Source organism: Megascapheus bottae, chromosome 25, assembly GCF_031878675.1.
Source record: "Megascapheus bottae isolate mThoBot1 chromosome 25, mThoBot2.hap1, whole genome shotgun sequence".
Taxonomy (NCBI): Eukaryota; Metazoa; Chordata; class Mammalia; order Rodentia; family Geomyidae; genus Megascapheus; species Megascapheus bottae.
Genome location: NC_143533.1, coordinates 21,436,225 through 21,449,402, shown reverse-complemented (window position 1 = coordinate 21,449,402; position 13,178 = coordinate 21,436,225). Strand labels below are relative to the sequence as shown.

Below are 13,178 nucleotides of genomic sequence, written 5' to 3'. Positions count from 1 at the left end.
TGTAATCCTAGCTACTCAGGAGACTGAGATCTGAAGATCAAGGTTCAAAGCCAGCCTGAGAACAAAAGGTTCTGAAATTCTTATTTCCAATTAACTTCTAGAAAATGGGAAGTGGGACTTGGCTTAAGGGTAGGGCAGTAGCCTTGAGCTAAAGAGCTCAGGGACAGCACCCAGGAGTAGTTCAAGCCCTATGACCCACCAAAGAAAGAAAGAAAGAAAGAGGGAGGGAGGGAAGGAGGGAGGGAGGGAAGGAGGAAGGAGAAGAAAAGAAATCTTTAGGGGCCAGAAGTGTGACCTAGTGGCCCTGAGTTGATTCCTTGGTACCACACACATAAGAAAAAGCTCAAAGTGGTACTGTGGCTCAAGTGGTAGAATGCTAGCCTTGAGAAAGCCCAAGGATAGTGTCCAGGCCCTGAGAGTTCCAGCTCCAGGACTGGCTAAAAAAAAAGAAAAACACTAATCATTTACCTAATAATACAATTCAATGACTTACTAAACATGTTAATATGTTCGAACAAAAATTAAGGCATCTTCACCTTTCCATACATAAGAAATTATGGGCTGGCTGGGTGTATGGCTTACTGGTAGAGTAGACAGTGTCCAGGACCTGAGTTCAAGCCTCAGGACTGGGGGGAAAAAAATTAAGAAACTTAATTACATAAGAAAAAAATAGGGAGGGTGGCAGGGAAATGGGGACCATGTCCTGAGAAAGGGTATCAATGTTTGTGAAGTTATCTACCTTCTATCTGGTGAATATAATGTAACCCTTCTATTAATCACAATATTAAAAAAAGAAAAAAATATAAAATTAAGATATGAGTTTGACCTAGTGGTAGAGTGCTTGCCTAGCATGCACGAAGACCTGGGTTCAATTCCTTGGTACCACATACATAGAAAAAGCTGGAAATGGTGTAGTGGCTCAAGTGATAGCGCTCTAGCCTTGAGAAAACCCAAGGACAGTGCCCAAGCCCTGAGTTCACATCCCAGGATGAGAGAGAAAGAGAGAGAGAGAAAGAGAGAGAGAGAGAGAGAGAGAAAGAGAGAGAGAGAGAGAGAGAGGGAGGCAGGAGGGGGGGCAGACAGAGAGAGAAGAAAATATAAAGTTAAAAAATTAGATCCGGAAGTTTGGCCTAGTGGTAGAGTGCTTGCCTAGCAAGCACGAAGACCCAGGTTCAATTCCCAAGGAACAGTGTTCAAGCACCAGGGCTGGCAAAAAAAAAAAAAAAAAAAAAAAAATTACAATTAAAATTTCAAAACAGGCCAGGAGTTTGGCCTAGCATGCACGAAGACCCAGGTTCGATTCCTAGGTACCTCATACATAGAAAAAAAGCTTGAAGTGGTGCTGAGGCTCAAGTGGTAGAGCTCTAGCCTTGAGAATGTTCAAGGACAGTGCTCAGGTCCTGAGCTCAAGTCCAAGACTGGCAAAAAAAAAATTTTTTTTTTCAAAACAATCAGGGTGTGGTGGCTCACGCCTGTCATCCTAGCTACTCAGGAGGCTGAATCTGAGGATCCAGGTTTAAAGCCAGTCTGGGCACAAAAGGACCTGAGACTCTTTTCTCCAATTAACCTCTAGAAAACACAACGTGGGGCTTGGCTCAAGGGTAGGGTGGTAGCCTTGAGCTGAAGAGCTCAGGCCCTGAGTTCAAACCCCAGGACTGGCCCAAAAACAAACAAACAAACAAAAAAAGCCAGCCTGGGCAAGAAAGTCCAGGAGACTCTTTACCTTCAAAGCACACACACGAAAAAAAGATGGAAGTGGGGAAAAAAAAAGATGGAAGTGGAGCTGTGGTTCAAGTGATAGAGTACTAGTCTTAAGCAAAAAAAAAAAAACCCTCAGGGAAAGCACATAGGCCCTTAGTCCCCAGGCAGGACAAGCACAAAGAAAAACTCAAAATACATTAGACTGATGTACAGAGTACGGTGCTACTTTAGGGATATCTGTAAATAGAAGGCACTTCCCTATGTGGAAGACATTTCCAAGAAAAAACCTGCAGCAAAGGTTTAAGGATATTAATGAGTCTATTTCCTCATACTCATGAGGAAAGAACAACTTCACAACACAAGAACAACTTCACAATTTTTCTGTTTTGTTTTGTTGTGCTGGTCCTGAGGCTTGAATGCAGGGTCTGGGCCCTGTCTGTGAGCTCTTTTGCTCAAGGTTAGTGCTCCATGACTTTTGAAGTATAACATGATTTTGGCAGTTAATTGGAGATGAGTCTCAGAGACTTTCGTGCCCAGGTGGGCTTTGAATTTTGATCCTCAGATCTCAGCCTCCTGAGTAGTGAGGATTACAGGTGTGAGCCACCAATGCTAGGCTCTCACCAGTTGCTTTTTTTTTCTTTTTTTAGATGAAATGATAGAAGGAAAACTGTGACTACAGTACCCAACACTATGCCTCCAATACTTAGTAAAGACGATACTGCTTACTGATATGATCTTCCTAATACTCAGGTCTAACTCCTTCCAACTGTACATTTAGATCTAATGGAAAAGACTCAAGACTACCACATGCAAACAGTCTCCACCAGGCATGTGGAGAGCAGTTCAGAATAATCTTTTCCTTCCTGCCTATGTAGTACATGGTGTTCTCTTTTCATCGGCCTAACTTAAATCTAACATACAGGCAACATAAACTATAAAATGAAGCATCTTCGGTAACATAACAAGGACTAATTGAAGAATGAAATCTTTTAAAACTTTATTGAGACATTCATAATTACAAAAACAGCCAACATTAGACACAATACTTCCCAACTAGAGCAAGACGTTACCCAATATTAACAAAATAGAAAACTTACTTTCCAGACTAAACTGCAAAGACTCTTCACTTGCCTCTGTCTCAGGACTAACCAATTTCATTCTTAGACAGAGTTTATCATCCATTTCTGGGACAGACCCAGAATCTCCTTTCTCACTTGCAAGTATGGGATCGTTGGTCTCCATCATGCTTTCAGACATAACATCGCTGGTTGCTATGGTGCTTTCTGGATAGTTGCTAATACCTGAAAGAAGGGAAGAAGGGAGACAGAGAACACTAAATTACAAAAATGAAAAGTAGCACTATCAAAGTCATCAATTTGCCTGTATGACTCCACCACTCTGCAGTACTAAGGGGAGTTCCTAGGATAGATCCTGTCACAAGTATCAACAACTAAGAACTAGTATTGACACCTGGTCTTAAGAGGAGCAACAGGATTCAGTTCCACTTCTGCATCTGGACAAAGGATGCTCCATGAGCCCTCAGCCAACCCACATCTGCCAGCATCAGGCATAGGTAGCAGGAGACTCCAGACGGCTTGACTGTTACCTCCCAGCACTGACTGGAGAAAACAAATAGGTTAATGTAGAAGTCTACTGGCTGCTTCACAGAAGGAGGATCTAAGTTTTTCTTGCCCTGTCAAGCCGCAGACTGATTAACCAGGGACTGAATAGTACTTACATCCTACTTTGGTCTCTTCCTTATATTACAGTTGCTTATCACTGCCCACTACTCAGATTCTATTGCTTTGCAAATAACATGCTAAACTTCTTCTACTTTCCCTCTTCCTTCCCTCCACCCTTTCTTTCCTTCTTCTCAATACGTGTCATTTTCTGGGAGCAAAATCTTTGAACCACATACCATGGCACCAGTCTTTCAAAACAAAATTCAACCTTATCAGTCAGTCAGACCCAACTCCTCAGATCTAAAACTACCACCTGCATAAAGAATGGTATCTTGAAAATCCACTTTATTTTTTTTTTTCAATTCACTCACCAATAGGAGTACTATGTCTCTTGGGCTCCAATTTTAGGTGCCCAATAAGAGGTGGGGTTGCGCCAGTCAATGGTGGAATAATATCACCTTCTTTAGGCAAAGTAAAATGAAATGGGGTTTCTGAAACAAATGAACAAACACAAAATAAACAAAAAGCAAACCCAAAAGAAATACAAAATAAGCAAAAATGAGGAAAACTGAAAAAAAAAGTCTCAATTACTCTTTGCTCTTATGACTTTAACCACACCCCAAATCAACTCCCTACTTTTGTTCTGCTTTCTTTGCAGCCATCAACAACATGACTGACAAAAGTAGATGACCAGAGCACAAACAAAGGCTTTCCCAAAGTTTAGAGAGCCTAAAAAATTCAGGTCTACACTGAGCTCCAAAACAGTACTGTGGAAAGAATAATATAAATTTACATTTTTCAAATCTAGGTAGTATTTGCTATTTGCCCCTGTTACCCTGTCTTGAAAGACCTACAGGGTTCTTCAAAACGTTAATATTAATTCTTACAATTTACAGTTTACTTTCAAAGGGCTCATGTATCTCATAAGTCAAAAGACTTAACACCATTCATTGGTTCATTCAAAAAAAATATAAGGGTTTGAGCCGGCGGTAGCTCACACCTATAATCCAAGCTACTCAGGAGGCTAAGACCTGAGGATCAAGATTCAAAGCCAGCCCAGGCACAAAAGGACCTGAGACTCTTATTTCCAATTAACCTCTAGAAAACAAAGTGGGGCTTGGCTCAAGGGTAGGTCGGTAGCCTTGAGCTGAAAAACTCAGGGACAGTGCCCAGGATGGCAAAGCAAGGTTAGGCTAGACAAGGCAAGGGTCGGCAAGGCAAGGGTAGGGTAGGGAGTTCAAGTCCCATGACTCACCCACCCCCCCAAAAAATAGGGCTGGGTGCCAGTGGCTCACTCCTATAATCCTCACTACTCAGGAGGCTGAGATCTAAGGATCTCAGTTCAAAACCAGTCCAGCACAAAAGGCCTATTCTCTTATTTCTAATTAACCACCAGAAAAAATAGACGTGGCACTGTCAAGTGGTAGAGTGCTGAAGAGCTCACAGGCAGCACCCAGGCCCAGACCTCAAGCCCCACGACTAATCAAAAAAACTTGTCAAAACATAAAGTAACCCTTTGTTGGTGGTGTCAGGATTCAAAAATCAGGGCCTATGCTACTGTCCATAGCTTTTGCTCTCAAGGCGAATGTTCTACCACTTTGAGCCACAATTCTACTTGTGGTTTTCTGGTGGGATAAGAGTCTCATGGACTTTTTCCTGCCCAGACTGGCTTCAAAACATGATCCTCATATCTCAGCCTCCTGAGTAGCTAAGGCTGCAGGCAGAAGCCACTGGCACCCAGCATAAACCTACTTTTAGCTACGTTCTCAGTTCCAAATTCTTGGTAACCAGAATTAATGAATGGCTAAAGTCACATTTTTGGCTTCCTATTATTAATAAGGCTTCTACACAGCCAATGACAGTTACTAAAAAGATGGCCAAAATACTGGGTGCAGATCTTTACCAGCTATAGAACCAACAAGGGCCTAATATCCACAGGATACAAGGAGCTCAAGAAATTAACACCCCTCCCCAAATTAATAACCCAATCAATAAATGGGCAAAGGAGCTAAACAGACGTCTTACAAGAATAGCCATGAGGAAATGCTGTTTCTGGCAGTAAAAGAAATACACATCAAAACAATGAGATTCCACCTCACCCCAGTTAAAACTGGACAGTATCAAGAATTTGAATGAAAGCCAGGCACTGGTACTCACTCCTGCAGTCCTGTTTACTCAAGAGGATGAGATCTGAGGATCATGGGCTCAAAGCCAGCCCAGACAGAAAAGTCTGTGAGACTTATCTTCAATTAAGCACTCCAAAAACCAGAAGTGGAGCCATGGCTCACAGTGGTAGAGCACTAACCCTGATCAAAAAGAGCTAAAAGACAGTACTGGGACTCTTGAGTTAAAGCCCCATGAATGACCAAAAAATAGAATTTGAACAATAAAAAATCCTGGTGGAAGTCTGTGAGGGGAAAAGGAAGCTTAATACACTACTGATGGGAATGTAAACTAGTACAACGATTCTAGATGGTAATGAGGAAGTTTCTAAAAAGGATAACCAGCTGGGTGCTGGGTGCTGGTGGCTCCGTCTATAATCCTAGTTACTCAGGAGACTGAGATCTGAGGATCATGGTTCAAACCCAGCCCAGGCATTAAAGTCTGTGAGACTCTTCTCTCCAATTAACCCACCAGAAAAAACAGAAATGGTGCTGTGGCTCAAGTGACAGAGCAGTAGTCTTGAGCTATTACCCAGCCATACCACTCTTGAGTGGTCAGAAAAGGGAAACACATATTCATTGCCTCACTCTTCACAACAGCCAAGTTATAGAAAAGAAAATGTGTTGCCAGAAGCTGGTGGCTCATGCCTGTAATCCTAGCTATTCAGGAGGCTGAGATCTGAGAACCAGCTTCTTGCCACCTCAGGAAGAAGTCCATGAAGCTCATCTCCAAATATGTACCCAAAAGGCCCAGAGTAGAGCTGAGGTTTAAAGGGTAAGCACTAGCCTTGAGCAAACAGGTTAGGGACAGTATCTAGCCCCTGATTTTAAGGACCAAGAACAGCACTTAACAGTATTTAGAAATAAAGAATGGAAATACATAAACTCAGGTAAAGGAACTCCAAGGAGCATAAAAGGAGAATCTAACCAGCAAATGATCAGGCAATTGCTTCCTCTGTATTTACTTGGTCAAATAGATCAGAATTCATTCTCAAATAGCTGACTACAAAGCAAATCTTTTAGGCTAACCGAAATCTTAGAAGAGATGTAGTAATTTCATAAACAACAACTCACAAAGCTTCAGACATTCCAAAGCTAGGATTTAGAACCCAAGTCTCTTGGCAGAACCTACCCTACATATATAACGAATGATCCAAATGTCTGAAAATCTGTAGAGATTTGTAAGGCCATCCCCGCCTATGTCATAAATGCAAATCTATTAATTATGGAAAATTATTTCCCAGTAAGTTTCCTCTGTTGTGGCTTAGAGACATAATCCTATAGCAGGCATGAATGAGGCCATGAATTCAAACCCCAATATTGTATAAAAATAAAACAAAACAGGGGCCAGGAGCATAGCCTAGTGGTGGAGTGCTTCCCTTGTATGCAACAAAGCCCTAGGTTAAATTCCTGGGTACCACATATACAGAAAAAGCCAGACGTGGCACTGTGGCTCAAGTAGCAGAGCAATATCTTTGGGTAGAAAGTGTCCAAGGACAGTGCCCAAACCCTGAGTTCAAGCCCCAGGACTGGTAATCAAAAATAAATAAATAAAATAAATATAAAAATAAAGCAAGGGGCCAGGAGTTTGGCCTAGTGGTAGAGTGCTTGCCTAGCATGCACGAAGACTCAGGTTCGATTCCATAGAAAAAAGCCCGAAGTGGTGCTGTGGCTCAAGTGGTAGAGCTCTAGCCTTGAGAAAGCCCAAGGACAGTGCTCAGGACCTAAGCTCAAGACCAGGACTGGCCAAAAAAAAAAAAAAAGCTTTAAATTTACAAAAAACTAAACTCCTAACTCTTTAGCCTTCAATCAAGTAGCAGGCATCTACATTTCCAGCTTTCTTTGATTATTCACATTCACAAAGCCTTTATTCAGTGTTTTCCAAGTCATGAGGCTTGAACCCAATGGGCTGGGAATCCTGTCCCCTGAGCATTTTGGGTCAAAGGCAGCACTCTACCACAGTTCCACTTCCAACTTTCAGGTGGTTAACTGAGGTTAAGAGACTCACAGACGGCCCGGGAGTTTGGCCTAGCGGTTAAAGTGCTTGCCTACCATGCACAAAGACCCGGGTTCGATTCCTCGGTATCCCACATACACAACCAAGCCGGAAGTGGCAGAGACGAGACTGCAACAAGCGACAGAGAGCGAAAGCAAGCAAGCGGAGCCCAACCGAGCGTGCGGGAGCCAGCGGGGCCGGGAGCCAGCGGGGCCAGAAAGAGAAGGGGGCCAAAAAAAAAAAAAAAAAAAAAGAGACTCACAGACTTTCTGCCCAAATAGGCTTCAAAACACAACCCTCAAATTTCAGCCTCCTGAGTAGCTAGCGTGAGCCACTGGTATCTGGCTTCTCTGTTCTTGTTCAGTCATTTGAAGTCATCACTAACAGTCTGTTAACCAAACCCTGCAAAATACACTGGCATATTTTATCCTTTTCAATTTACTCAGTTTTTCTGCATATGCTATACCCTGAAACATACAGCATATTAAAGTATTAATTCCCTTTTTGCTTTTCCAGATTATCAGGGGTTATCCTGTTGTTCGCCAGCATATCAACCAATGTAGAAAAATCTACAGCTGAGGGCATGGCTTGGATAAGAGAACATTTATTAAGGAGAAGGCCCTGAGTTCAAACTAGAATGTTTTAAGAAAGGGAAGGGTAGGGGCCGGGAGTGTGGCCTAGTGATAGAGTGCTTGCCTAGCATGTGCAAAGACCAGGGTTCGATTCCTCAGTACCACATATTTAGAAAAAAAGCCAGAAGTGGTGCTGTGGCTCAAGTGGTAGAGCTCTAGCCTTGAGAAAGCCCAAGCCCAGGACTGGCAGAAAAAAAAAAAATGAACTAAAATATTAAGATAAGAGTAATTGCTTCTCTACCTCTTTCTTAATAAAGCTATTAAAAAACAAGGATAAAAGTAATCTCTTGCCAGGTGCTGGTGGCTCATGCCTATAATGCTAGTGGCCACTCGGGAAGCTGAGGTCTGAGGATTACAGTTTGAAGTCAGCCCAGGCAAGAAAATCTATTACTCTTATCTCCAATGAACTGCTCCGAAAAAGCCAGAAGTGGCACTGTGGTTCAAATGGTCAAGGACTAGCCTTGAGTACCAAAGCACAGGACAGTCCCCAGGCCCTGAGTTCAAGCCCCAGGACAGGCAGGGGAGGAAAAAAAAAAAGTAATCTCTTATTTAATGTGAAGAAAGTTTTTTTTACATCTACTCTCAAACTTCAGCAACTAAACGACTATATTTTTAACTACAAAAATGTTCTATTCTTTTTGCAATGTCCTTCTGAATGATTTAAACTTTCAGTTACTTCCAGGTAGCTATGTTGATTTCTTTCAACTTCTCAGAAATACTACTTTCCAACCATTGTCTTCATTGATTTTTTTTGTTACCTACTCAATAACTAAAATCTGGGGCTTGGGATGTAGCTCAGTGGTAGTGTTTGCCTAGCATGTACAAATGGGTTCAACACCCTAGTACCACACACACACACACACACACACACACACAAGCCAAAAACAAAAGCTCTGTTTTTTATGTGTTTTTTTTCTTTTTTGGTTTTTTGGTTTGTTTTTTGGTTGGTTGTGGGGCTTGAACTCTCTGGGCATGGGTGCTATCCCGAGCTCTTCAGCTCGAGGCTACCACCCTACCCCTGGAGCCACAGTACCACTTCCAGTTTTTCAATGGTTACTTGGAGAGAAGAGTCTCACAGTCTTTACTGTCCATGCTGGCTATGGACAGCCTCTTGAGAAGCTAGGTTTACAGTCATGAGCCACTGAGCCCAACTCAAAAACGAAAACTCTTAAGGGGCTGAGAATGTGGCTCAGTGGTACAGTGTTTGCCTACCATGCAGGAAGCCCCAGGTTTGATTCCTCAGAACACATAAACAGAGAAAGCCAGAAGTGGAGCTGTGATTCAAGTGACAGAGTGCTAGCCTTGAGCAAAAGGAACTCAAACCCTGAGCTCAATCCCAACGACTGGCAAAGGGGAGTGGGGGGAGAGAGAAAAGGAAAGTAAGAGAGGAGGGACGGAAGGAAGGAGGAATGAGAGGAAATAAAGTTTAACTCTAATTAACTACCCAAAAGCTGAAAGTAAAGCAGTGGCTCAAGGGCACTAGTCAAGCAAAAAAGCTCAGTGACTTTGCCCAAGTTCTAAATTCAAGCCCCAGAAACCAATAATTACAAAAAAAGAAAAAAAAAGAAAGAAGTACTCCTGCCTTGAATATTGTCAAAAATGGACTATATCTATGAAACCAGAATAATAAAACCTGCTGAGAGGCCAGAAGTTTGGCCTAGTGGTAGAGTGCTTGCCTAGCATGCAGGAAGACCAAAGTTCAATTCCTCAGTATCACATACATAGAAAAGGCTGGAAGTGGTACTGTAGCTCAAGTGGTAGAGCTACACCAAGCCTTGAGAAAGACCAAAGACAGTCAGTACTCAGCCCCTGAGTTCATGCCCCAGAACTAGCAAAACAAACAAACAAACAAACAAAAACCCTGTTGAATCTATTTTGGGAAGGGAAAAAAGTCATTAAAAAGGAGAAACTAATGAAAACAGGAAGGAAAAGAGAAAGGGGAATTACTAATTAGTGTGATAAGATAAACCTACAATTTTAGCACTTAAGAGACTGAGGCAGGAGGAGTTCAAGTTTGGCCTGGGCTATTGTAGCAAGATGTCTCAAAAAAAAATTGAACTTATGTAGAAATATAAATATATGTTGGGACTGGAGGGGGGACCTCAATTGGAGAATGTTTGCCTACTATGTATTCCTACCATGCATTCAATCATCATAGCCACATACATATGTATATGTGTAGAAATGTGTGTAAACATACATGTACACACAAGGGAAAGGAGAAGAGAGGGCAAAAGAAAGAGCAGGGAAGGAGGATGGCACGAGAGGCGCATGCCTAGAATCCTAAGCCACTGGGAAAGCTTAGATGCAGAGGATCACAGCGTAAAGCCAGTCCAGACAGAAAAATACACTGGATTCCAAAACAACCAGAAAAAAAGCATGGCTGGAGGGCCTGAGAGAGAAAAAAATAGATTGATACAATTTCTACATACTTATACCAACTTCATAATTCCTGAGTTATAAGAAGCTCATGAACAACTTATACATAATCTCCATTAAAAAATGCAACCCCAAATCTTAAATCCCCAGATACTAATAGCTGTTCATAAGGAAACTATGGAGCTCCTACCTTCCGTGCCAAATGACAATCTTGGGATACTCAGAATAAGTGTACTCACTCACCACTTGAACTTTCACAGAAGCTTTGTGAGCCACGGTCAGGGGCCTTTCCAAGCTGCTGCTCTGCTACATCTGAGCCTAGCAGCTTGGCTTTAGCCACGTTTAAATCTTCTCTTAATAAGTTCTCTGCTTCCTCTGGAGGCTTGGGCTGCTGCAGCTCCTGCTCAGGTGTGGGAGATTCATCTGCCTTCACTAAAGGCAAGGGAGGCCGTGGAGAGTTTTCTTCAACGGGTTCTTTTTCTGCAGTCACTGATTTCAAGTTACACTCGTATTCCATATTCCTTTCTTCTTGGAGCTCTAATCTACTCTCAACACAGGGTTCTATTTCTGGAGCAACATCCTCCCATGACTGGGAATCGGAACATTTCTCCACTCCCTCCAATGGTTCACAAGAAGCATCACCTCTAGGAGAAGGCTCCTTCACATCTACAATGACAACACTAGAGTCCTCTGAAGTAGCTTCTTCCCAAGCTTCCGGATCCTTAGGTGCCAATTCTTGGTCAAGTACTGGCAGCTTTTGGGGAGAATCAATGCTAATCACACTGGTTTCAATTTCCATAGCTTCTGGGGATTCTTTAGAGATTTCCTTTTCAAGACACAACCCTTGGGACTGAGTTTCAGTCAGGGAAAGATGCAATGGGACACTCCCCATAGTTTCTTCTTTAGGTTCTTCTCCATGACTTTCACAAGGAGTCTCAGGAATTTCTTCTACCTCTGATCCTGAAGACCCCTCCTCTGGATGGTGGTCTTTAATTTCCATAGCTTCCTCCTGATCTAACATACTAGAAAGCGCCTCAGAGCGAGTAGCGGGAGAAGGAACTGCCTGACTCCCTGAATCACAAGTGAGATCAATACAGACATCCTCTGCTACCGTTTCTTCTCTGTCTTTGCACTCAGCAGCTAAAATACTAATATCATCTCTATTCTCTGTGTCATCTCCTTTTGTTTTGTCAACATTCTGACTCAGTTCTTCTTGGCCATCTTGTGCTGGGTTCATTAAGACACTCTCACTTTCAGCAGGAACAAGTTTAGAACTGAGAACTGGAGACAAGGGTTCAGTATCTTCAATCTGAGTGTTTTCTCCATCTTCATCAATCTTAGGAGAACTCAAGTTCTCCATCTTTGGAGACTGACTACACTCACTTGTAGAAAGCATCAACTTGCAAGAATCTTCTGTCAAAGAAAGCCCAAGATCCAGTGTGGAATTCTTTGGTTCAATCTCTGAAGTTTTAGAACATTCAACAGTCAAAGATGAACTATGTAAATCTCCACCTTTCTTCCCATCATTCGCTTGTTCTTCCAAACTTGGTGATGGAATGAAAATGTCCTAATGAAGAATAAGGAGACAAACCGTTATTTGTCTCTACCATTTGCCTTTTATACTTATCCTTAGATTCACCTGAAGTTTCTAAATCAATTATTCAAGAATTAGAAAACTTCAGGGTCAGGAGTTTGGCCTGCCTAGCATGTACAAAGACACAAGTTTGGGGGCCGGGAGTTTGGCCTAGTGGTAGAGTGCCTGCCTAGCACGCACAAAGACCCGGGTTCAATTCCTCGGTACCACATACATAGAAAAAGCCAGAAGTGGTGTGGTGGCTAAGGGCAGAACACTAGCCTTGAGGAAAGTCCAAGGACAGTGCTGGCAAAGCCAAGCCCAGGTCTGGCAAAAAAAAAAAAAAAAAAAAGACACAAGTTTGATTCTTCAGTACACATACATAGAAAAAGTCATGAGATGGGGCTGGGAGTTTGGCCTAATGGTAGAGTGCTTGCCTAGCATGCACGAAGACCCAGGTTCAATTTCTCAGTACCCTATACATAGAAAAAAGCTGGAAGTGGTGCTGTGGCTCAAGTGGTAGAGTTTGAGCCTTGAGAAAGCCCCAAGGACAGCACTCAGGCCCTGAGTTCAAGCCCCATGGCTGACAAAAAAGAAAAAAAAATTAGAGAACGCTAGGACAATAATGTCAGAAATACAAAACCATAATCACAGTTTGTCATCTACATAAGTCATTCCTATCTAGTGTACACAGTTGCCTAGAAGAGGAAAGAATTGGGGTGAAGGAAAAAATCAACCACCAAAGATTTTTGAGGGGCCAGGTGCGGTGGCTCATGCCTTTAATCCTAGCTACTCAGGAGACTGAGATCTGAGGATTAAGGTTCAAAGCCAACCCCAGGCACAAAAGAAGACTCATCTCCAATTAACCTCTAGAAAACGAGAAGTGGGGCTTGGCTGAAGGGTAGGACCATAGCCTAGAGCTGAAGAGCTCAGGGATCACGCCCAGACCCAGGGGTAGGATAGGTAGCCCTGAGCAGAAGAATTCAGGGACAGCACCCAGGCAGAGTTCAAGCCTCATGACCCACCAAAAAAATATATATTTTTTTTTGAGGA

The 13,178-nt window shown here is 42.6% G+C and overlaps 1 protein-coding gene across 8 annotated transcripts in view; it reads right to left on the bottom strand.

Moving 5' to 3' along the window:
* Tp53bp1 (tumor protein p53 binding protein 1) overlaps nt 1-13,178 on the bottom strand; it is a 70,132-nt gene that overhangs the window by 27,400 nt on the left and 29,554 nt on the right. For 4 of the 8 annotated variants that reach the window (XM_090318503.1, XM_090318504.1, XM_090318508.1 and 1 more), the window contains exons 12-14: nt 10,796-12,119; nt 3,755-3,874; nt 2,799-3,002 (exon numbers count right to left, since the gene is read on the bottom strand). In XM_090318503.1, the coding sequence (XP_090174629.1) occupies nt 2,799-3,002; nt 3,755-3,874; nt 10,796-12,119 (1,648 nt within the window). Of the gene's footprint in view, nt 1-2,798; nt 3,003-3,169; nt 3,321-3,754; nt 3,875-10,795; nt 12,120-13,178 lie in introns of those variants that run through there. The other 4 variants (XM_090318505.1, XM_090318506.1, XM_090318509.1 and 1 more) reach the window with 3 other exon arrangements.